General features: G+C 38.6%; 1 protein-coding gene across 2 annotated transcripts in view; it reads right to left on the bottom strand.

The window, feature by feature from the left end:
- Positions 1–1,813: 1,813 nt before the first annotated feature.
- The window catches only part of ESD (esterase D), a 90,304-nt gene continuing 67,195 nt past the window's right edge, over positions 1,814–24,922 (bottom strand). For both annotated transcript variants that reach the window (XM_053708013.1, XM_053708014.1), the window contains 4 exons: positions 10,830–10,949; positions 8,967–9,065; positions 3,757–3,924; positions 1,814–2,383 (listed from right to left, as the gene is read on the bottom strand). In XM_053708013.1, the coding sequence (XP_053563988.1) occupies positions 2,303–2,383; positions 3,757–3,924; positions 8,967–9,065; positions 10,830–10,949 (468 nt within the window). In that variant the 3' untranslated portion in view covers positions 1,814–2,302. The remainder of the gene's footprint in view (positions 2,384–3,756; positions 3,925–8,966; positions 9,066–10,829; positions 10,950–24,922) is intronic.

Below are 24,922 nucleotides of genomic sequence, written 5' to 3' on the forward strand. Positions count from 1 at the left end.
CCTTATATTTACTAGGGTTTCTCAGCAGAACACACCTTACCCTCTTTTAGAGTAAACAAGAATAAAAGTTATGTCTGTCTATCCTTGGAAATTATTATTTATGAGATGCTGATGCAGAAATAAATAATTGCCTCTGTCAATACATCTAGACACTAAAGTCTAAAACGCCATTTGATTTTATTCTGTATTTCCTTACCTAAAATAGTTACATGTTATCTAAGTATTGGGATCAAATTTAGCAGCTCTAAACCTTTTGCAAGACATTTGTACCAAATGAAGTTTGCAGAAAAGCACATTTTTTCCTACAGATGTTTTATATCTATTTCATCAGCTTTCTATAATTGTCTGTTTTTAGAACTAAACAATAAATAATTGAAACCATATAAACACAATGACCATTTAAAGCAATCTAATAACAGCACTAACAAATGGAACTTAAACTAATAATCCCGCATATTAAAACAGCAACAATTAAACTATTTTTGCATTAAAGTACAAGCTATTTAAATTGATATTGAAATGAACAGCAAATGCATATTTGTGTTGGTGGATAAGAGCGCAGTTGGATAGGAACAACATTGCCTCCACAATTCTCAAAATAAAATAGTTATATTTAGGAGATGTACATTTATTAAAAGTATTAACATTTGTATGTAAAATACCCTCTTTTGATCCAACAAAGAAAAAGAATTGACTTTCATATAAGTATATATAGCCCAAAATTTAAGACAAACTTGGGTCTAATTTTTAAAAGGGATGTGGGGACACAGGAGTGAGTTGAGAGGAGGTACATTAAAGGGACATGAAACCCAAAAAAATTATTTCATGATTCAGATAGAGAATACAATTTTAAACAACTTTCCAATGTACTTCTATTATTTAATTTGATTGCTTCTCTTGCTATCCTTTGCTGAAAGGTTTATCTAAGCAAGCTCGGGACAGCAGAGAACCTAGGATCTAGCTGTTGATTGGTGGCTGCATAAATATATTGGTTGTGATTGGCTCACCAATGTGTACAGTTAGAAACCATTAGTACATTGCTGCTCCTTCAAAACATGATACAAAGAGAATGAAACAGATTAGATAATAGAAGCAAATTATAAAGTTGTTTAAAATTGTATTCTCTATCTGAATCATGAAAGAAACGTTTTGGGGTTCATGTCCCTTTAAATATAGTTAGCATGCTGGATAAGCTGCAACATAATGAAATAAGCAGCGGGGCTCTACAGAACTTTAATAGAACACCAGCAACAATGATTTATATTAAAGGGATATAAAACCTAAACAAATTATTTTGTGATTGAGACAGAGCATACCATATTAAAAGTTTCCAATTTGCTTTGTTCCCATGATATTCTATGTTGAAGAGATACCTTGGTATGCATCTGCAGCAATAAATGGCTACCATCTAGTGCTCTTGCAAATGGATAACAGTCTTGCAAAACTGCTGTCATAGAGTGTTCCAGGAGAAGGCATGCTCCTAAGCATATGTCCCTGCTTTTTAACAAAAGATACCAAAAGAACAAAGAAAAATGGATAACAGAGGTAAATCGTAAAGTCGTTTAAAATTGCATACTCTGAATCATGAAAGAAAAAATGTGGGTTTCATATCCCTTCAAGTATAACTTGAAATAATTTCACCGCTATTATGCGTAATTAAAATGATACTAGGCAAGAGGATAAAAAAATAAGAAAAAGAAAATATGGACTTAAATAATAATATGCTGTTGCAGAGCTGTTACTCTAAGAAGCAGGTTGCAAGCCATCGTATTTGATCATACTTAAACCCTTCAATTAATAATGACAGCCGATATAAAGGGTTAAACTTTTATTTATTTGCAGATAAGCAATTTTTTTTTAATAATCTAACCTAAAGAGTATACATTAATGTAAACATACTGTACATATTTATTGATGTTTTACTTTGTTCTACCTAATATTCCTTATCCCCGGGGACACATTTGTATTGCTTAGTAATCAATTGCTGCATGTTAATGAGATGCATGAGTAGGGGTGTGTTGCATTCATATTTATGTTGTGATCTTATTTTAAAGAAGCATGTTTGTTCCCTATGTACAAATTATTATCATTATTATTAAGCGCCAACATATTTCTGACAAATAAAATCATCATTATGTAATCAGTATCTTTAATGCAACAGAGATATGATAGACTGAATTTATTTCAGATTAAGAATTCTTATGAGCATAACTTGGCTAACAGAAATTTAGACAATCATCCAGGTTAAAATTTAGTTGCAATTCTTGATTTCGGCCAGGTAAGATTTTATCCACTGGTAATTTCACACGTTTAGGTGTTTTGCATGGTGCTTGATGTGATCATTTATAAAGGTTGTAATGAAGAAATAACTGTGGTCATAGCCCTAAAATATAAACACAAAGAAATGATAAAGAAAAATACATTAAGCAATTATTTAATACATACAAACTGAACAAGTATGGGTACATCTGATACATTTATTAGGTATTTTTACTGTTTTAAACTCTCTCACAACCTCTTGTGAAATGCTGTAAGCATTTTAAACAAGCTGGTCTCACTGAATTGCCAGTTGTATGCAAGCAAAGTTTGTTTAAAATTCACAATACACTTATTAAACTGACAGAAAAGTAATATATATACTAGAGGCAAAAGCAAGTTAAATTGTAGTGAAAACATTTGTTTATTTTTTTATTTGCTGCAAACTGATACTTTATATCAGCCCCAGATTTTTTCCTGTTAATGTCTCTCTTTCCTGTGAAATTCTGTATCGCAGAGAGCCTTATTATTTTCTATGAAAAGCATCTCTCCTGTCTTCCAGGCACTGCCTTTTTTCTTATAGAATTCATCGAGGTCAGCCCCTGTGAAGTCTGCACTATAATTTCTTTCCAAAATAGAGAATCTTTGCTTATCAGGCCCAGAGACAATTATGAAGCTCTGTGGGAAACTGAAGCTGTCAGTTTTTCAGTTTTATTTTAAATAGAAGAAATACAAAGTGCAATGTAATTTGTAAAATATACACACAAATATACAAAGTATGAGCCTAATTTGATAAAATTACACAGAAACTATGAAAGCATAACCAGAATTTGTAAAATCACAATCCTACTGTATACAAAATAAAAAGAGAAAAACGTTTAAATGTAATAAAACAATCTGAACCCTAAAGTAATATAAAATACAAAGTGCTAAATGTAAATGCAGCAGCACTCTCATGTCATCAGTGCGACATTGCATTGGGCTTGTTTCTCCTTCACATACTCAAAAGCAGGAGGAGAAGTATAGCAAGATCTGCCTTTTTAAAATTTCACTAGGGATCTTGCAGTGCTGGAGTATCATTTTATATCATCTCGTCTCTTCACAGAGGTTTATATCATCAGGCCCCTGGTGAGCCAATAACAAGATACTAATATGTGCATCCATCAATCCCCAGCTAGTTCCCAATAGTATAGAATATGTACATATTTTTTCAACAAAGAGGACAAAGTAAAATGAAAATAGAAGTAAATTTAAAAGTGTCTTAAAATGACATGCTCTATCTGAATCTAACAAGTTTAATTTTGACTTTCATATCCCTTTAAGTAAAAAAACTAAACAAAACATGTATCTCTCCTATTCGCTAAATGATCAGCCCTTTCATATCCTCCCTGCTATTTAATTTATAGCATCCATTCCAGTAATAATATTTAATACAGCACTCACCCATTCTTACTAAAAAAACTAAGGTAGACTGTAGAGAAAAGTAAACAGAATACTTACCTCTTGTAGCCTTATAACCACTGGGATTTTCTTCTCTGTGCATGCAGCAATAAAGTTGTCAGGCAGTAATTGACCAGCAGCAAGAAACTGGTCATCTTTCCCCTGATCAATCAATATATCAAGCTGGGGACCGGAGTAATTCTTCGCTAGTTGAGTTGCATCATAAGCCTAGAAGCAAGGTTAAAAGATATGTTAAGAAAATAGAAATTTCTGCTTACCTGATAAATTAATTTATTTTGAGGTGGTGAGAGTCCATGAGTTCCTTACTTCTCTGATTCAACTCCTGGCCATAAGGAGGAGGCAAAGATTCCCACAAATTCTCTATCTGTCCCACCTCACTTATTAGCCAGTCTAACATATAGAAAAAAAAATAACATATAGCCAAGGACAGAACAGGGAAACGAGGAGCAAAACTAGAACTGCCACCAGATAAAATTAAATAAATAGACAAGCCTTATGGACTCACTATCACTATCTCGAAAGAAATTAAATTTATCAGGTAAGCATAAACTTTGTTTTCTTTTGTAAGGTGGTGAGAGTCCAAGAGTTCATTACTTCTGGGAAATAATACCCAAGCTGTGGAGACCATGATTAATGATGGTGGGATAAAAATTTCGAAAAAGGCAGGCACCACATTTTCAGACACTGCTGCCTGGAGAAATTTCCTACCCCAAAACTGCCTCCAAAGAAGCATAACATCAAAGTAGTACAAATTAGTAACGGTATGTAGGAATGACCATGTTGCTGTCTTGCAAATTTGCTCTGCAGATGCCTCATCTGGTATAATGAGCAGAATACGCTTTTGGTGGCGACTTTTTCTGCCTCCAAGTAAGCCTTGCAGATTGTAAATTTTAACCAATAAGCACAACCATGGTCTTCTGACCTTTGTGTACACCTGAGAAAAGAATGAACAGAATAGAAAATTGCCTAAAATCCTTCAAAGTCTACAGATAAAACCTTAAAGCTCTAACTACATCCAGGTTATATAGAAGTCACTCTTTTAGCATTTTTAGGATTTGGACAAGAGAAGGCACAATGATTTCCCTTTTGAAGTTGTCAGAAAAAAAAACTACCTATAGTATAAAAAAAAAAAAAAAAAAAAAAAAAAAAAAAAAATTTGGTTTCTAAAACCGCCTTATCTTGATGAAAAACTAGGTAAGGTAGATCACAAGAAAGAGCAGACATTTTGGATACTTTTCTGGCAGAAGAAATTGCTAAAAGAAACACAAAACATTCCAAGACAGTAGTTTAATATCTAAAGAGTGGATAGGGGAAGAAAATGGAGAAACTAAAGAGATTCCTAAAGCCACATTAAAGGTTCCAAGGGGGAGATATTGGCAAATAACTGGCTTTAGCCTGACTTAAGCTTGGACAAAATTCTGATCATCACGAAGTTTATCGATTTTTCTATAATATAGAACAGAAAGAGCTGAAATTTGATTCTTCAAAGAACTAGTCAACACACCTTTGTCGAAACCTTCTTATAAAAATTGCAGAATTCTGGAAATTCTGAAAGAATGCCAAATAAAATTCTGCTTTTCATATCAAGAAGGAAAACTTTCCATAATTTGTAATAGATCTTCCTTGTGACAGGCTTTCTAGCCTAGATCAAAGTATTTACAACAGCACCGAAAAAACCTTGCTGTTTTAAAAAATTAAGCGTTGAAATCCCAGGCCATCAAGTTGAGACTCAAGATCTTGATAACATAATGGATTTAGAGATAGGTCGAGACGAAGAGGAAGAGACTAGGGAGGAGAGCTGGACATTTAACTTAGTCCTCAAACCAAGATCTGCTAAGCCAAGCTGGCACTATTAGAATTACTAATGATAGCTCCAGTATTATTCGAGCCATCACTATAGGAAGCAGAACAGTTGGAGGAAATATATATGCCAGGTGAAAAGGCAAAAAGTTGCTAGAGCATCTACAAGCTCCGCCTCAGGATAACTAGACCTCGCAAAATATCTGGGAAGCTTTATGAATAATCTAGAAACTATCAGGTATATCTCTGGACGACCCCACCTCTGACTATTTGATTGAAAATCTCTTTATGTAGGAAGAGACCTTGCAAAATATCTGGGAAGCTTTTTGGACTGATGATTTATCCAGCACAAGAGAGACTCTCTTGTTATAAGAGCTAATAGAATAATTTTGCAAGCTGAATGTAATCCTTGTATCATTGACTCAGCATGTAAAGATGAAGGTTTCATATGAAACCAACCAAACAGAATGGAACCTGATGCAGCAATCATCAGACCTAGAACTCGCATACAGAGTACTACCGAAGGATTGTGAATCGGAATCGACAAACTTCACACAAGTGGAACTCTATCTACCTGTGATCTGATAAGGATAGTCTCATAGATAAAAGAGTCTATGACAACTCTTAGAAAAGACAGTCTGGTCTGAGGAGACAGAATATTTATTCTCCATCCATGTTGCTAAAGAACAAAAGACTGAATGTATGAAAAATTGCTAAATGAAAAGATAGAACTTGAACCAAGATTTCGTTTAAGTAAGGCGCTACAGAAATGCCCTGAGCTCTGATTACAGATAAGATGGTTCCCAGAACCCTTGCAAGAATTATTGGAGCTGTAACAAGACAAAAATGGAAAAGCTAAAAACAGGAAAATGCTTGTCCAGAAAGGCAAATCTGATAAACTGATAATGGTCCTTGTGGATCGGGATATTAAGATAGGCATCCTTCAAATATATGGTGGACCTGAATTAGCCCTGCATTACTAGTAGAATGATAGTTCTTATTGTTTCCATTTTTAAGGTCGGAACTCTGAGAAATGTGTTCAAGGTTATCAAATCCAGAATAGGCCTGAAAGTTCACTCTTTTTTTTGGGAACTTAAAAGAGGTTGGAATAAAAAAATCTGACCTTGTCCTGATTTGTGCTTTTTTGGATTCTTTGGAATGTTGGATAGAAGAAACCTTCCTCTGGAGGACGCTGATCTGAAGCCTATGCTGTTTTCCTGAGAAAAAATGTTTAATATCTAGGAATCTTGAACAGACTTAACCTTCTGAAAAAGGTGTAATCTGTCAACTACCAGAAGAAGATCCGGATCCGCACCTTCATGCTGACTCAGTAGAAGTGGAGGGCTTTAGACTGTTTAGATTTGTTCCAAGTGGAAGAGGGATTCCAGGAAGTTCTAGAAGAGTCATTCTTCTAAGAAGGAGGAGGATTTTTGGTTCCTGGATTGACAAAATGAACGAAAACAATAAGGAGCCTAACCCTTATCCTTGGATCTTTTGTCCTGAAAGAGAAAAGTTCCTTTACCTCCTGCTACGGTAGAAACAATAGTGTCCAGATAAAGAACAAAACAAAACTTTCCTCGAAAGGTCAAAAGACTGCACTTAGAAACCATGTCAGCTTACCAAGATTTTAGCCACAGGGGTCTACTGGTCAAAATAGCTAGAGACATATTGTTGGCAATAATCCTGAAAATATAAACAATCACATCACAGATGAAATCATAAAATTTAAAATAGGATGGGTAGAAGAGGCCTTTGCCTTACCTTGAGTTAAAAGAAAAAAGGAGTGGCCATACTTTTAGGTAAGAAATTGCCATACAAAGTGATATGGTTCATTGCAGAAACAGACGAAAGATTTATTATTCTAAAATTAAAAATAGCTAACTCAATTTTCACAATATGTAATGTATACGGGCCAAATGAGTTAACACCAGAATTTTCGACTCTCTATAGGTGAAATTGGTAGAGGGATATATTATCTGGGGGGTGATTTTAATATGACCTCTCAGGTACAAATTGACAGAATGAGAGAGAGAGAGAGAGAGAGAGAGAGAGAGATACAATTATCAAGTATAAGAGGGATAGACTGGAAGAAATCTTGCTGAAAAAATTAAGGAATAATTTAAAATTAAAGAATCCTGATAAGAGAGAATTTACGTGTCTATCTAAATCGCACAAATCACATTCTAGATTAGATATGTTTTTAGTGAATGAGAATGTTCTTAATCTAGAAACCTCTGCATTAATCAGATCACACTCTCTGATCACGGCCCCATCAGTATAGAAATTTAGCTGCATAAACTTAATACATATTTAAGACGTTTTAGATTCCCTTGCCATCTCATTAACGACAATAAATTTAAAGTTTGGGTTCAAAGAAAGTGGAAGGAATACTTGGAGCATAATAAGGAGTATATATCGAAGCCAGAAATATTTTGGGAAGCCTCTAAATCAGTCCTCGGAGGGGAAATCTGCAATATGTCTGGCAGTTGTAATCTAATATGGATTGTATTATGTTGTCAGGTATTTCTCCTTTTCTTTTTCATGATGCCTGGGTGGCCACAATGCACTACGAGACTCTATAAAAAGATACTTATTTTAGGCTTATAAAAGTATTTTTATTAGTATTGAAAACAAAATGAATCTTTGCTATATACTGAAGGTGAGCCTGAATGTGGTTTAAAGGCCATAACAGTCAGAAATTGCGGTGGTTAAACACACACTAGAGCAGGGTCAATAGTCTTAAAATTACCTGCTGTAACGAATTAGAACATGTAATCTTTCAATTATTATGGTCTTTTAAGAGTATTTTATATGAATTGGAAATTTAAAGGCATAAAGCTTATAATAAAACCAGCATTTTCATTCTCAATCATATTCATAAAAGCTGAAAAATCAGCTGACTTTTTAACCACAATTTAGAACGTGTTGTTTCTAAACAGGGCTGTGCAAATAATTCTCTTACTGCTGTAATTTTATAAATAGTAGCTATCTGGTCTCCTCTATGACACTATGATTTATGATCTAATACAGGCAGAAAATGTAATGTTCAAATTTCTATTAAATTGGAAATAAACAAGATACTTTTTGGGCTTTTGTGAGAGTGACAACTTAAACATTCGCTTCATTGGATTGCTACAAGATTAACCTTTTTTCTTAAAAGTATAATTTGCAGTAATAACCTTGTGAACAGACTACCTACGATCTCCAGCTTATTTCCATTTCAGGAAGATACTTTTGTCCATTTTAGTACCAAGCAAAATGTACTATGATACAAATGAGCTACCCAAGATATGTATTAAAACAATGGACATTCAATTTAAATGGATATTAAACTCACAACTTTTTATCGTGCATATGAAAATTATTCTCTGATATTCAGCAGTTGGTAACATTACAGGACAGTATATTGAATTTTAATATTTTGGTTCCATTGCAATGGTCATGCTCACCTCCCATTTACTGGTGTCTGATCCCAAGTATCCAGTAAATGCTTTCTGACCCCATGGGCATTGTATTGGATTACAAATGGGAGAAAAAGCAGAAACAGTCTGATAAAAAAAAAAAAAAGATACTTGCATTAATTATTCATTAATAATATATTCTGTATAATAAAGATTTGATTTAAGCTTTAAGATATTTCCAGGCAAAAAGTGCGTCCGACACCTTATAATACTTGACCACATCTAGAAAATCTTCTTTCATTCCTCAGAGAGGGAATACAGCAAAATTACTTAAAAAATTTACTAGATAGACAAAATCCCAATTTATTTCATAAGTAAGACTTTACCAGATTAATGTTATATATGATATATATATATAAAACACTCTTAGTGTCACAAGAATGCATGTGTCCATTATTGGCTTAGCACTAAATCATCTAATAATGTGAAAAAGGGTCAAAACCTCTAAGCATCTGAAAAACATAATAGTACATTTTTTCTAAAACAGTTAATTGATTAAAGGGCCACTAAACCCAAAATCTTTCTTTCATGATTCAGATAGAGAATACAAATTTAAACAAGATTACAATTTACCTCTATTATTTATTTAGCTTCATTTTTTAGATATCCTTATTTGAAGAAAAAGCAATGCACATGGGTGAGCCAATCACATGAGGCTTCTATGTGCAGCAACCAATCAGCAGCTACTGAGCATATCTAGATATGGTTTTCAGCAATGAATATCAAGAGAATAAAACAAATTAGAAAGATGCATTCTCTTTCTTAATCATGAAAGAAAAAATGTGGGTATCATGGCCCTTTAAGGCATCAATCTTCTGACCAAAAATTCTACTCTATCTGATGTGGTCACAATGCGAGTGCGGGAAAGATGTGCTAAACATGCATTTGGATCCTCTCTAAAAGCCCTATTTCTCCAATGGGGCAGAAAAGTTCTCGGCAATCACACCATTTTCTAATTACTTTTCAAAGCTGTGCACGGCTACATGATCTTAAGAAACAAAATTATTTTGAATTGGCCTTTGAGTTTCTCAGGTGATAACAAGGCAAACGGAAGGCCAAAAGCCATTTTGGGAGCAAATTGCTGCTCTTCATATGCACTGGCATAGAATTTGTGAGGTGTCCAATTGTTATAAATCTTACATCTTAATGTGGAGAGATTTCTTCCTTACTGGTATACAATGAGACTATACTTAAACCCATAAGATAAGGTAATTCACAAAACAAAACTCTAGCCTTTTATTTATACATAAATATCATAAAGATATCTCTCTGTATCTTTACAGTTTAACATAAAAACATTCAAAAAAGAAAAAAAATAGCTATTTAAAAAAAGCAAACCTGCACCGTATACACGGTTTTATAAAATGAGATCAATTATCTTTGCATAGTGCACATTGCATCTATTAATAAAACCTTGCTTTCTAAATCATTATCCTATTATTGTAAAAATAAAAAATATTTTGAAGGATGCAATGTACTCAGTGGGAGACATGAAGAGGAGAGTATGAGTCATGTTTTAAGACATAAAGATAGAGGACTTAATTGTAGAAAAAAAGAAAAAAGTACTCATAGGGATAACCATGAAAATTCAAGCTGCAAAGCTTGTTGCTACTTTTTATTGTATTCTCTATCAGAGAAATGTCACAATACAATGAAGAAGTGCACTAAAGTCAGAAACAATGATACAGAGCTTGTATTAGATGTTAATAAATGTGAAATTGTAATGAACATGATGCGTCCAACCTTTTATCAGGAGCACTTACACTTTATGTTTTGTTTGCTGCTCAATGACTTAAAAAGTGCCTAGCATCAAACAATAGGCTGCATATTAACCAATGAAGGTTACATTACCTTATATTTCCCAGGGTTCTTCAGTACACAGATTAAAGCACCATGCCCTCCCATAGAGTGGCCAAGAATAGAAATCCTGTCTCCATCCACTGGGAAATTGTTATTTATGAGATGTGGCAGCTGAAATAAAAGAAAATAAGTGTCTCTCTCATCACATTCTGCCTCTTCTGTCTATAACCTCATTTGATTACAGAATATTCTTTGCTTCCCTGTCTAAAAATAAGTTCATGCCCTAGATGTATTTAGAACAGATCTAGTAGCTACACAACTCTCTCAAGAGATGTCGGCAAATTTCTATGAATACTATACAGAGAAACAGCTAAAATTACAGATATAAACAAAGATTATTGGCACAGAGTGTGTTAATTTTACTAGATCAGCTACATATAAAAGCAGTCCCATGACATAATTGGTAGACAGCACAAAGTGTATATTACACACAGTATTTTAGATTACACATAATGTTATTAACCATCAACTATTACACATACTTTAATTAACCATTAAACTATTTTTATTTATTTATAGCATTTACTAGCAATTACACTCTACAATGCAAAGTAAGTATGTTATAATTGGCATTGTCCAGGGACAAACCTCTTGAAAAGTCTCTAAAGCAGGTCTATCATATGTCCTCTTGCTGTGGCCAAATAGAGACCAATACAAAATGTCTCCTGCATTTACCAAGCAATCACTGTTGAACATGTTCCATGATTTCTAGAGAGGCCAAAAAGCTAAATCTGTAACCAAGGTTTTCAAAATGCTTCAAATTGCCTAAACCACCTATTTGCTTTTACAGCTTTTGGGCCTTACAGATTTTGCTTTTTTCATATTTAGCGAGCGTGGAGCAAACACAATTTATTTCAAAAAAGGTGTTTCATTTCCTTTTTAAGTATGTTGCTAATTATTAGTAAGTTGTATTTGTTTGCTACAAAGCATTAGAGAATATCACTCATAATATATAACCAGGCCAGTTTGATCTCTTCAAGAATATTAGAAAAAGTGAAAACATTTATTTTTGTTTTCCCAATAGTTTTTCAGATTTGTTTTATTGTAGCGAGAAAATAACCTTTTGTAGAAACAGAACATCTATTTGATGAAATCTATGCATTTTACTGAACAATAAACTATGACTGCAGGGCCTTTGCTCTAAATGTAGAGTGACGTGATGACATTGTAGACATAATGTGAAACATCAGTGCAGGGAAAGAATCTCAGTACTAACAAATGTTCACATTAGGGAAAGCTTCATTATCTGTTCTAGTAACATATCTAGCTCAGCTGTGATATATTTAATGTATTTACATATTTTAAGTAAAAGGTAAAAAAAAAGAAAGAAATTAAAATGGAAGTAAATTGAAAAGTTGTAAGTTCTATCTGAATGATGAAAGAAAAAATGTGGGTTCCATGTCCCTTTAAATAGGTTGCTAGGCACAAGCATCTAATCAAGGGTCATATTTGATTAACCATATATAAACTAGTATAGTGTGAACAGATACATCAAATACTTTTTAAATCCATCATTTTAATATTCAGCAGATTTGGGCCATGAGGGTATGTGATGCTATAGCTTTGGGTCATGGGAAAAAGTTAGTACACTGTTCTAAGCCATATAAACAAACATACCACAACGTACAATGAAAATGTAGTACATTATAGCTCACTAGTCCTAAAGCCCGTTTCACACGGGCCATTTTTTGCAGTACAGCGATCCCACCCCTTGCTCACTCTCCCTCCCCCTCTCTTTTTCTCTCCCCCATCTCTTTTGTGCTCTCTCCCCTCTCTTTTGTGCTCTTTCTCTCCCCCTTTTCTTTTGTGCTCTCTCTCCCTCCCCTTTCTTTTGTGCTCTCTCTCCCCCCTCTCTTTTGTGCTCTCTCTCTCCCTCATTTCTTTTGTGCTCTCTCTCCCCCCTCTCTTTTGTGCTCTCTCCCCCCCCCCTCCCTTTTGTGCTCTCTCCCCCCCCCTCTCTTTTGTGCTCTCTCTCCCCCCTCTCTTTTGTGCTCTCTCTCCCCCCTCTCTTTTGTGCTCTCTCTCCCCCCCTCTCTTTTGTGCTCTCTCTCCCCCCTCTCTTTTGTGCTCTCTCTCCCCCCTCTCTTTTGTGCTCTCTCTCCCCCCTCTCTTTTGTGCTCTCTCTCCCCCCTCTCTTTTGTGCTCTCTCTCCCCCCTCTCTTTTGTGCTCTCTCTCCCCCCTCTCTTTTGTGCTCTCTCTCCCCCCTCTCTTTTGTGCTCTCTCTCCCCCCTCTCTTTTGTGCTCTCTCTCCCCCCCTCTCTATTGTGCTCTCTCCCCCCTCTCTATTGTGCTCTCTCCCCCCTCTCTATTGTGCTCTCTCCCCCCTCTCTTTTGCTCTCTCTTACCCTCTCTTTAGCTCTTTCCCATCTCTTTTACTCTCTCCCCCTCTCTATCTCTTTCCCCGTCTCTCTCTCTCTCTCTCGCGACCGGCCACACCCACTTCCGCCCGCACCGTGCCGCAAACAGGAGCAGATCAGATAGACAGACTCTAAGGCCAGGTATGTTTGTCCTCGTGCTGTCTCTACTGCACATGACAGCTTCGGACAAACACACTTAGCCTTTTATATTATAGGATTATTTTGTAAGTAAGCTTCTATACATTTCTAAATGATCAGGCATTGAATGTAATCCTATGAAACTTATGCAAATATACCAGACCAATAGAAAGAACTAAAATCTTTAATTTCATTAGTAGAGAGCGGGCTGCTTGCTGTTCACATGAGATTGATGTCTGTGCTTCAGTCAGCTATTCTGTTCTACAGGCTGTGATCATCCATTTATAAAGTTCTGACATATTTCCCAGATCTATGAGGCAGAAGTTTATGGCCTATCATTTCCCTTGAGAATTAAATTAGAAGGGATTCAAGATACCATGTGTGTACCCTATTATTTAACACTAAGGAAAAAGAGCTACAACTGTTACTTTATTTTATTTTATTGGGGGTGTACAAAAGAAATAGCAACATCCAGGTGTTAATAAAAAAAAGAAAAATACAATGTGTAATACAAAGCATATATACAAGGCAAATGCAATCCCCATTTTTATCCCCCTCACATTACATTGGAAGAGGGCACTCTTGGTCCTCTGAAAATAATTTCTACAAACATGAGGGTAAATTTAAAAAAAAAAAAGGCCGCTTGTGGACCTCTTGATGTTAGTGACATTAAAGGGACAGTATACACTCATTTTCATATAACTGCATGTAATAGACACTACTATAAAGAATAAGATGCACAGATACTGATATAAAAATCAAGTATAAAACTGTTTAAAAACGTACTTAGAAGCTCTCAGTTTAGCTCTGTTGAAAAGGTAGCAGGAAAGCCCACTGCAAGTGGTAAATAAGACACTCTCCCCCTTCTTTTTTATATGAAAAGACCCTTTACACAAACAGGAGCAAGCTGGAGTAGGTAGCTGACGGTATTCACATAAAACTTTGGGGCTTGGTTAGTAGTCTGAAAATCAGAGCAATGTTATTTAAAAATAAGCAAAACTATACATTTTATTTACAAAAAAAAACTTTATGGGCTATATAAATAGATAATCTACAAAACATTTATGCAAAGAAAAAATGAGTGTATAATGTCCCTTTAAGATGAATGGTAAGAATAACAGTGACATTGAGATATTGAAAAGAAACAAAATAAACCTGGACCTATATCATAAATATACTGAAAAATAGAAAGCTGTATAAAACCATCACCAAAATAATAATAATCCCACACAGCCTCACGGTCTAAGAATAAAGGGTATAAGCAAACCATTCAAATTTGGATAACTGGAACAGTCAAAATGTAGTAAATAAGTGCTCTATTATTTATGTAAAGGCTATGATAAAAACAGAATTTATGTTTACCTGATAAATTACTTTCTCCAACGGTGTGTCCGGTCCACGGCGTCATCCTTACTTGTGGGATATTCTCTTCCCCAACAGGAAATGGCAAAGAGCCCAGCAAAGCTGGTCACATGATCCCTCCTAGGCTCCGCCTACCCCAGTCATTCGACCGACGTTAAGGAGGAATATTTGCATAGGAGAAACCATATGTTACCGTGGTGACTGTAGTTAAAGAAAATAAATTATCAGACCTGATTAAAAAAACCAGGGCGGGCCGTGGACCGGACACACCGTTGGAGAAAGTAATTTATCAGGTAAACATAAATTCTGTTTTCTCCAACATAGGTGTGTCCGGTCCACGGCGTCATCCTTACTTGTGGGAACCAATACCAAAGCTTTAGGACACGGATGAAGGGAGGGAGCAAATCAGGTCACCTAAATGGAAGGCACCACGGCTTGCAAAACCTTTCTCCCAAAAATAGCCTCAGAAGAAGCAAAAGTATCAAATTTGTAAAATTTAGAAAAAGTGTGCAGTGAAGACCAAGTCGCTGCCTTACATATCTGATCAACAGAAGCCTCGTTCTTGAAGGCCCATGTGGAAGCCACAGCCCTAGTGGAGTGAGCTGTGATTCTTTCAGGAGGCTGCCGTCCGGCAGTCTCATAAGCCAATCGGATAATGCTTTTAATCCAGAAGGAGAGAGAGGTAGAAGTTGCATTTTGACCTCTCCGTTTACCAGAATAAACAACAAACAAAGACAAGTTTGTCTGAAAACCTTAGTAGCTGCTAAGTAAAATTTTGAGAGCACGAACTACATCCAAGTTGTGCAACAAACGTTCCTTCTTTGAAACTGGATTAGGACACAAAGAAGGCACAACTATCTCCTGGTTAATGTTTTTGTTAGAAACAACTTTTGGAAGAAAACCAGGTTTAGTACGCAAAACCACCTTATCTGCATGGAACACCAGATAAGGAGAAGAACACTGCAGAGCAGATAATTCTGAAACTCTTCTAGCAGAAGAAATTGCAACCAAAAACAAAACTTTCCAAGATAATAACTTAATATCAACGGAATGTAAGGGTTCAAACGGAACCCCCTGAAGAACTGAAAGAACTAGGTTGAGACTCCAAGGAGGAGTCAAAATTTTGTAAACAGGCTTGATTCTAACCAGAGCCTGAACAAAGGCTAGAACATCTGGCACAGCTGCCAGCTTTTTGTGAAGTAACCCAGACAAGGCAGAAATCTGTCCCATCAAGGAACTTGCAGATAATCCTTTTTCCAATCCTTCTCGAAGGAAGGATAGACTCTTAGGAATCTTAACCTTGTCCCAAGGGAATCCTGCAGATTCACACCAACAGATATACCAAATTATGTGGTAATTTTTCTGGTTACAGGCTTTCAGGCCTGAACAAGAGTATTAATAACAGAATCTGAGAACCCTCGCTTTGATAAGATCAAGCGTTCAATCTCCTAGAACAAGAAGGTCTCTCAAAGGTAGCTTCCATGGTGGAGCCGATGACATATTCACCAGATCTGCATACCAAGTCCTGCGTGGCCACGCAGGAGCTATCAAAATCACCGACGCCCTCTCCTGATTGATCCTGGCTACCAGCCTGGGGATGAGAGGAAACGGCGGGAACACATAAGCTAGTTTGAAGGTCCAAGGTGCTACTAGTGCATCCACTAGAGCCGCCTTGGGATCCCTGGATCCGTACCCGTAGTAAGGAACTCTGAAGTTCTGACGAGAGGCCATCAGATCCATGTCTGGAATGCCCCACGGTTGAGTGACTTGGGCAAAGATTTCCGGATGGAGTTCCCACTCCCCCGGATGCAATGTCTGACGACTCAGAAAATCCGCTTCCCAATTTTCCACTCCTGGGATGTGGATAGCAGACAGGTGGCAGGAGTGAGACTCCGCCCATAGAATGATTTTGGTCACTTCTTCCATCGTTAGGGAACTCCTTGTTCCCCCCTGATGGTTGATGTATGAACTTGGCCCTCGCTAGCTGAGGCCAAGCTTTGAGAGCATTGAATATCGCTCTCAGTTCCAGAATATTTATCGGTAGAAGAGATTCTACCCGAGACCAAAGACCCTGAGCTTTCAGGGATCCCCAGACCGCGCCCCAGCCCATCAGACTGGCGTCGGTCGTGACAATGACCCACTCTGGTCTGCGGAAGGTCATCCCTTGTGACAGGTTGTCCAGGGACAGCCACCAACGGAATGAGTCTCTGGTCCTCTGATTTACTTGTATCTTCGGAGACAAGTCTGAATAGTCCCCATTCCACTGACTGAGCATGAACAGTTGTAATGGTCTTAGATGAATGCGCACAAAAGGAACTATGTCCATTGCCGCTACCATCAAACCTATCACTTCCATGCACTGCGCTATGGAAGGAAGAGGAACGGAATGAAGTATCCGACAAGAGTCTAGAAGTTTTGTTTTTCTGGCTTCTGTCAGAAAAATCCTCATTTCTAAGGAGTCTATTATAGTTCCCAAGAAGGGAACCCTCGTTGACGGAGATAGAGAACTCTTTTCAGATCTGAGAAAGGCCAGGACAATGTCCGTGTGAGCCTTTACTTGAGGAAGGGACGACGCTCGAATCAGAATGTCGTCCAAGTAAGGTACTACAGCAATGCCCCTTGGTCTTAGCACCGCCAGAAGGGACCCTAGTACCTATGAGAAAATCCTAGGAGCAGTGGCTAATCCGAAAGAAAACGCCACGAACTGGAAATGCTTGTCCAGGAATGCAAACCTTAGGAACCGATGATGTTCCTTGTGGATAGGAATATGTAGATACGCATCCTTGAAATCCACCTTGGTCATGAATTGACCTTCCTGGATGGAAGGAAGAAGTGTTCGAATGGTTTCCATCTTGAACGATGGAACCTTGAGAACTTGTTCAAGATCTAGAGATCTAAGATTGGTCTGAACGTTCCCTCTTTTTTGGGAACAATGAACAGATTGGAGTAGAACCCCATCCCTTGTTCTCCTAATGGAACAGGATGAATCACTCCCATTTTTAGCAGGTCTTCTACCCAATGTAAGAATGCCTGTCTTCTTATGTGGTCTGAAGACAACTGAGACCTGTGGAACCTCCCCCTTGGAGGAAGCCCCTTGAACTCCAGAGAATAACCTTGGGAGACTATTTCTAGCGCCCAAGGATCCAGAACATCTCTTGCCCAAGCCTGAGCGAAGAGAGAGAGTCTGCCCCCCACCAGATCCGGTCCCGGATCGGGGGCCCGCATTTCATGCTGTCTTGGTAGCAGTGGCAGGTTTCCTGGCCTGCTTTCCTTTGTTCCAGCCTTGCATAGGTCTCCAGGCTGGATTGGCTTGAGAAGTATTACCTTCCTGCTTAGAGGACGTAGCCCTTGGGGCTGATCCGTTTCTGCGAAAGGGACGAAACTTAGGTTTATTTTTGGTCTTGAAAAGACCTATCCTGAGGAAGGGCGTGGCCCTTGCCCCCAGTGATATCAGAGATAATCTCTTTCAAGTCAGGGCCAAAGAGTGTTTTCCCCTTGAAAGGAATGTCAAGCAATTTGTTCTTGGAAGACGCATCCGCTGCCCAAGATTTTAACCAAAGCGCTCTGCGCCACAATAGCAAACCCAGAATTTTTTCGCCGCTAACCTAGCCAATTGCAAGGTGGCGTCTAGGGTGAAAGAATTAGCCAATTTAAGAGCACGAATTCTGTCCATAATCTCCTCATAAGAAGAAGAATTACTAATAATCGCCTTTCCTAGCTCATCAAACTAGAAACACGCGGCTGCAGTGACAGGGACAATGCATGCAATTGGTTGTAGAAGGGAACCTTGCTGAACAAACATCTTTAGCAGACCTTCTAATTTTTTATCCATAGGATCTTGGAAAGCACAACTATCTTCTATGGGTATAGTGGCGCGCTTGTGTAGAGTAGAAACCGCCCCCTCGACCTTGGGGACTGTCTGCCATCAGTCCTTTCTGGGGTCGACTATAGGAAAACAATTTTATAAATATGGGGGGAGGTACTAAAGGTATACCGGGCCTGTCCCATTCTTTACTAACAATGTACGCCACCCGCTTGGATATAGGAAAAGCTTCGGGGGGCCCCCGGGGCCTCTAAGAACCTTTCCATTTTACATAGTGGTTCTGGAATGACCAGATAATCACAATCATCCAAATTGGATAACACCTCCTTAAGCAGAGCGCGGAGATGTTCCAACTTAAATTTAAAAGTAATCACATCAGGTTCAGCTTGTTGAGAAATGTTTCCTGAATCTGAAATTTCTCCCTCAGACAAAACCTCCCTGGCCCCCTCAGACTGGTGTAGGGGCCCTTCAGAAACCATATCATCAGCGTTCTCATGCTCTACAGAATTTTCTAAAACAGAGCAGTCGCGCTTTCGCTGATAAGTGGGCATATTGGCTAAAATGTTTTTGATAGAATTATCCATTACAGCCGTTAAATGTTGCATAGTAAGGAGTATTGGCGCACTAGATGTACTAGGGGCCTCCTGTATGGGCAAGACTGGTGTAGACGAAGGAGGGGATGATGCAGTACCATGCTTACTCCCCTCACTTGAGGAATCATCTTGGGCATCATTTTTACTAAATTTTTTTATGACATAAAATACATATAGTTAAATGAGAAGGAACCTTGGTTTCCCCACAGTCAGAACACAATCTATCTGGTAGTTCAGACATGATAAACAGGCATAAACTTGATAACAAGCACAAAAAACGTTTTAAAATAAAACCGTTACTGTCACTTTAAATTTTAAACTAAACACACTTTATTACTGCAATTGCGAAAAAGTATGAAGGAATTGTTCAAAATTCACCAAAATTTCACCACAGTGTCTTAAAGCCTTAAAAGTAATGCACACGAAATTTGGAAGCTTTAACCCTTAAAATAACGGAACCGGAGCCGTTTTTATATTTAACCCCTTTACAGTCCCTGGAATCTGCTTTGCTGAGACCCAACCAAGCCCAAAGGGGAATACGATACCAAATGATGCCTTCAGAAAGACTTTTCTATGTATCAGAGCTCCACACACATGCAGCTGCATGCCATGCTGCCTCAAAAACAAGTGCGCCATACCGGCGCGAAAATGAGGCTCTGACTATGATTAGGGAAAGCCCCTAAGGAATAAGGTGTCTAAAACAGTGCCTGCCGATATAATCATATCAAAATACCCAGAATAAATGATTCCTCAAGGCTAAATATGTGTTAATAATGAATCGATTTAGCCCAGAAAAAGTCTACAGTCTTAATAAGCCCTTGTGAAGCCCTTATTTACTATCTTAATAAACATGGCTTACCGGATCCCATAGGGAAAATGACAGCTTCCAGCATTACATCGTCTTGTTAGAATGTGTCATACCTCAAGCAGTAAGAGACTGCACACTGTTCCCCCAACTGAAGTTAATTGCTCTCAACAGTCCTGTGTGGAACAGCCATGGATTTTAGTTACGGTGCTAAAATCATTTTCCTCATACAAACAGAAATCTTCATCTCTTTTCTGTTTCTGAGTAAATAGTACATACCAGCACTATTTTAAAATAACAAACTCTTGATTGAATAATAAAAACTACAGTTAAACACTAAAAAACTCTAAGCCATCTCCGTGGAGATGTTGCCTGTACAACGGCAAAGAGAATGACTGGGGTAGGCGGAGCCTAGGAGGGATCATGTGACCAGCTTTGCTGGGCTCTTTGCCATTTCCTGTTGGGGAAGAGAATATCCCACAAGTAAGGATGACGCCGTGGACCGGACACACCTATGTTGGAGAAATTATATATGACTGAGCATATATAAGATATCAATCTAATAATCTACTAATTCAAGTACTGATTGAACTACAAATCCCATTATGTTATAAAAAGCACACAATGGGATCACATAATGGTGTTTGAAACATATTATTCACAGCCATGACCCACGACCTCGGCCTCAGGGCTACAACCACTACTATATTATATAAGAAATACTGTGAACAGAGAGTATCCTTAAAAACTAGCTGTTTGTAGAAGACTTCTGTAAGGAAATATCCCAAGAGACTGTATCTATAAGCTGTATCTTTTATAAGTCTTCTTATGGAAAGTAAAAGAAAACATTCAGTACATTTATACTAACGGTTATTATGAGCTTTATTAAGTCGGTAGTATGAGTCAGATGTATAACTTCTTTTTAACCTGCTCCAAACAAGTTATTTCCCATTATGAAAGGATGAGGGCTGATATATGCAAAACAGTCTTCTGGTGTTATATCAAGATCATCCCAAACAGTGTCATATGTTTTACTTCTGGATGAATATCATATTAACTGCCCTCAAATAAAGTTTAGTAGGTCTCCCAAGAACTGTTTCTAAAGACATGCAGGTGTATGAGCGAACCAGGACACTGGCCTGTATATTTAGAGAGGCAGGAGCCTGTTCTAAAAGGGTTCAATGAGAATATATGGTAAGCTTTCAGCTACGAGATGACCCTGGCATGTTAAAATTTGAAGCTAAATTTGTGGAAAAAGTTTCTGAGAAAGATAAGTGTCAGTATGAGAGTCTCTCACCTTATATTTGCCGGGTATTGAAAACAAGAAAAGTTTGTGGTCCCTATAAAGGAGGCGAGTTCTTTCCGGCCAGACTCACTGTACAGTAGTTTGCCCAGAGTCTCTTGTAAGGTAGCATGTACATTTGAAGAAGAATTAATGATGCTAGATATTAGGTAAATAGGTCCGCAATTTGTATAGGTGTCCCATGATCCGAAGAAGTTGGGTTGCGGAGTCTGGATGATAGTGTTGGAGTTAATATTCAGCATTGTGTTTTTGAATCTGTCAAAATTGTTTATATGATCTATTATGTTATTGCTTACCTCCATTGTTGCATCATTAGTAGGTTGGTCTGTAAGCACTAGGATGCCATTTCTCAGGATCAAATTGGTATTTGTACTAACAGGCAATGCTGTTTTATCCAAAAGGTGTGTTTTGAAAAATTACCAGCAACAATGTATAATTAGTCAGTGACTTCGCATACATAGTCATATATAGTTTTAAGTACTGCATGTCCAATCAACTTAATGCTTCTTCGTCCCTCATGACTTATCTAAGATGTGCAGCTGCAGGAGTTTGCAGGTTTCGGGAATTATACGATTGGCAAGAGATCAAAAAAGGGGTTTAAGTGGTGCTGGACGAGAATCCAATATACTTTGATACAAAAGTGGTAATGTTATCCGGAATTACCGGGGGAGGGTGAGTGGGATTACAACCTCATGGAGATCCGCCGATGTAGGCCTCTACAATCCGACCACCAATAAGATGGCATACTTCGTCCCATTTTAGTCTAAGCAGAGCCTATTCCTGCATTAGTTTCCCTGTCACTACTATGATGGGTTACACTTAAAATATTGAAAATACATTGCATTCTAAAAACAGAATTTATGCTTACCTGATAAATTACTTTCTCCAACGGTGTGTCCGGTCCACGGCGTCATCCATAACTTGTGGGAATATTCTCTTCCGCAACAGGAAATGGCAAAGAGAACAGCAAAAGCTGTCCATATAGTCCCTCCCAGGCTCCGCCCCCCCCGTCATTCGACCGACGGATAGGAGAAAAAAAGGAGAAACTAAAGGGTGCCGTGGTGACTGTAGCAGTGACGTGCAGTAATAGGAGGCAGGGTAGGCAGTGCCTACCCTGTCCAATGAGGGAAAAAAGATTTGAATTCATATTTATTAAAAAAAAAAAAAAGTGTTTTTTACTTCATTAATATTTTGTCCATGCCCACCCTCACCCCAAGGGTACCCCCCCACCCCCATGGCGATACTCATTATGGTACTGCGCTTTGCGCATGCGCAGTGCAAAAATTCACTATCCATATTCCATTGTTGCGCAATTAGGAGGCAGTGAGCCGGTCCGCTGCCCTCCATTAATTGCGCAACATGGATCTGGAGCTGCGCCACCCACTGGTGACTCTTCGGGCCCTGATACAAGCTCCAATGGAGGCGGTTCTCAAAACCGCCTCCATGATGAGCTTGGTCACTTCAGCCAATCACAGCTTCAGCAGCACTGCGGGGAGGCGTGCCTGCTGGGCTGCTGATTGGCAGGTGTGGGCCATGTGACCATTTTGACATGTCACATTGAGCGCGCTGACAGATCTACTGGCGGGAAGACTCAGTGTCAGTAGTGGAGGGAGCTGCTGAGAGAGTCTTGTGCGTGCGTGCCGCCGACCACTGCTGCCTAGTGCCTACTGCCCCAGTTGTTGTGTGGCTGTCTGGTGGACTAGTGTGGACCTGGACTAGTCACGGACACGGAGGAGTTGCTGCCAGTGCCTGCCCACTGCCTGGAGGAGACTGAAGTCAGACTCAGGAGGAGCCGGAGCGGAGGACTGCCTAATAGTGCCAGACCCAGTGCCATTGACTCACTGACTACCCTGGACCTGGAAAACACCGGTAACTGTAAGTACTAGTAGTGATCGAGAGTAAATGCCCTGGGGGGCAGCCTGGCCAGAGTGAGGTGTGTGGCTACTAGTGTAGAATTCATACATGCTGGAGATACACAATGTGTTGGCAGGGCACCAACAACACTGCAACGTTGAGTTCCATCAGGTATACTTTTATATTGGCCATGCTGTGTGTGTGCTCACTACTCAGGGCAGGTCCGGTGCAACTGCAAACTGCTGTCTGCCACACTCTGCATCCATTAACTCCTGCAGTAGTACAAGGAGCCCAATTAGTATACAGCTACAGACAGCGTGTCAGTGACAGAATGATTTGTGAGTAATTTACTTACAATAGTCAGCTAATCATTTTTTTCTAACAACTTAGTAAATCACTCACAAATCATCCTGTCACTGACACGCTGTCTGTAGCTGTATACTAATTGGGCTCCTTGTACTACTGCAGGGGTTAATGGATGCAGAGTGTGGCAGACAGCAGGTGTTTAGACTAAGAGAACATAATCATCTTAATGTAATATTTTGAAAGATCACCTGATCTCCCCCACAGCAGTCATCAGTGAGTGCACAGAATCTTTTTACACTGGTGCTGCTGCAGGAAACATGGGTGGAGCTCAGCTTAGACAAGAGGTAATGCTGGAGTTAGCTGTGAGTGAGTATCAGTAACTCATATATTGTTGTCAGGGCTATAGAGGTCTGAAGCTTCCCACAGTACCTGGTCTGCTCTTTATAGTCTCCCCTCCTCCCTGCTCTCATTTCCCCCATTCCTTCTCAGGGCTGTGTTGTATCTGTCTTCCTGCTGGTAGATATGGCTGCTGTGCAGAGCATGTTTACTGAAGGAAAGTCACATGGAAAAAGGGTTTCTGAGGGTAGGGGGTTGGGGATTCCTATTTAAAAATAGATATTTTCTTTACTGAGTCAGCAGCTGCTTGTATTATAGTAATCCTTTAAGACAACTCCAATGCTTCTGTCTAAAAATATGAGGTTGGCTATATGTGTATGTTTTCCCACAGTACTTGTGTTTTTTTTATATAAAGTGACATATTGAGATGTATGGGAGTTGAGAGAATCAGTGTATCTGTGTTTTGTATCTGTATGAGAGTGTGTGTGTGCATCTGTATGAGAGTGTGTGTGCGCATCTGTATGAGAGTTTTTGTGTATCTGTATGAGAGTGTGTGTGCACATCTGTATGAGAGTGTGTGTGCATCTGTATGTATGAGTGTTTGTGTGCATCTGTATGAGTGTTTGTGTGCATCTGTATGAGAGTGTGTGTGCATCTGTATGAGAGTGTGTGTGCATCTGTATGAGAGTGTGTGTGCATCTGTATGAGAGTGTGTGTGCATCTGTATGAGAGTGTGTGTGCATCTGTATGAGAGTGAGAGTGTGTGTGCATCTGTATGAGAGTGAGAGTGTGTGTGCATCTGTATGAGAGTGTGTGTGCGTCTGTATGAGAGTGTGTGTGCATCTGTATGAGTGTGTGTGTGCATCTGTATGAGTGTGTGTGTGCATCTGTATGAGTGTGTGTGTGCATCTGTATGAGAGTGTGTGTGCATCTGTATGAGTGTGTGTGTGCATCTGTATGAGTGTGTGTGTGCATCTATATGTATGAGTGTGTGTGTGCATCTGTATATATGAGTGTGTGTACATCTGTATGAGAATGTGTGTACATCTGTATGAGAGTGTGTGTGCATCTGTATGAGAGTGTGTGTGCATCTGTATGAGTGTGTGTGCATCTGTATATATGAGAGTGTGTGTACATCTGTATGAGAGTGTGTACATCTGTATGAGTGTGTGTGTGCGCGCATCTGTATGAGTGTGTGTGTGCGCA

This window comes from Bombina bombina, chromosome 3 (assembly GCF_027579735.1).
Source record: "Bombina bombina isolate aBomBom1 chromosome 3, aBomBom1.pri, whole genome shotgun sequence".
Taxonomy (NCBI): Eukaryota; Metazoa; Chordata; class Amphibia; order Anura; family Bombinatoridae; genus Bombina; species Bombina bombina.